The 1,121-nt window shown below is 54.4% G+C and overlaps 1 protein-coding gene across 1 annotated transcript; it reads right to left on the reverse strand.

The window, feature by feature from the left end:
* Positions 1-149: 149 nt before the first annotated feature.
* On the reverse strand, positions 150-1,105 carry LOC104774072 (the record flags this gene model as incomplete). Its single annotated transcript, XM_010498736.1, has 1 exon — positions 150-1,105. A coding segment is annotated over exon 1 (956 nt), but the record flags the coding sequence as incomplete, so codon positions are not given.
* Between the last annotated feature and the right edge of the window lie 16 nt (positions 1,106-1,121).

The following is a 1,121-nucleotide window of genomic DNA, read 5'->3' on the forward strand; positions in this document are numbered from 1 at the left end:
TTTGACGCTTGGACGGTGTCTGGGGGACTTCCACTGTCCCTGGTAGCGGTGCCTGCTGCTCGGTGGGGGGTGGCTGTTGCGGAGTATCTGGTGCGTTATTAGATTGGTTGGCGCCCTTCTGACCTCGGCCGGGGTTGGACCGCCCGAACCTTCCTCCTCGACCTCTACCACCGTGGCCGCCGCGAAAAGCTTTTGGTTGATAGACAGCTTTGATTTCACCGGACAGGTACTTCTCATATAAATAATTGGACAGGTGCTTACACTCGGCTGTTGAATGGCCGCCGAACATATGAAAATCACAGTACAGCTCCTCTTGTGCATCGGGAGAAGTGGTGTTCTGTCCTTCGTCCTCGGATATCACGTTGACTACTCCGCGCTTGGGGTCCCTCTGGTCGTGATGCTTCCGAGGTTCCTGATAGGTGTCCCGATTTTTTTCTTTGGCCACGGCCGGGCGAGGAGGAGGGAGCTTGTTAGCTCGCTTCTCCTCGTCTTCCTCCACATAAGCGAAGCGAGATCCTCGGTGAAGGGCTTCGTCCAGGTCAGTGGCTTCCCTGATATTGAGATCTACGTGCAGTCGGGATCCGGGGATGAGTCCCTTCTTGAAAGCAGCGATTGCGACGTCCTCAGAGACCGTTATGGTGGCGTATTTTTCCTTGAGGTACTTTCGCAGGGGTTCGTCGGGCTCTTGGACTACTTCCCTTAGTTCGGCGCTGGAAGCGTTGCGTTCTATGAACACCCGATAATTTCGCAGGAAGGCTGTCGATAGTTGTTCGAAACAGTCGATAGTGCCCGGAGGGATATGGGAGAACCATATTAGAGCGTTCTCGACCAAACTGTCGACGAACAGTTGGCACTGGCCAGCGTCCTTCTGCTCCTCGGTAAACCTAGCTTTTGCGATAGTAGCCATGAACGAGGTCAAGTGCTGCATTGGATCCTTCGTTCCATCGTAAGTCGGAACCCTTATCTTTACGTTCGGAACATATGTTCTCAAGATGCGCTGGGTGAATGGAGATCGCTGCGTGGCCTCGAACATTCTGTCGATCTCAGGTGCCGAGCTTACAGCTCGGTGGAGGAGGGACCCCATAGCTTTGATCCTGAGGTCCATTTCCTCCAGCTCGGGG

This window comes from Camelina sativa, unplaced genomic scaffold (genome assembly GCF_000633955.1).
Source record: "Camelina sativa cultivar DH55 unplaced genomic scaffold, Cs unpScaffold01282, whole genome shotgun sequence".
Lineage (NCBI taxonomy): Eukaryota > Viridiplantae > Streptophyta > Magnoliopsida > Brassicales > Brassicaceae > Camelina > Camelina sativa.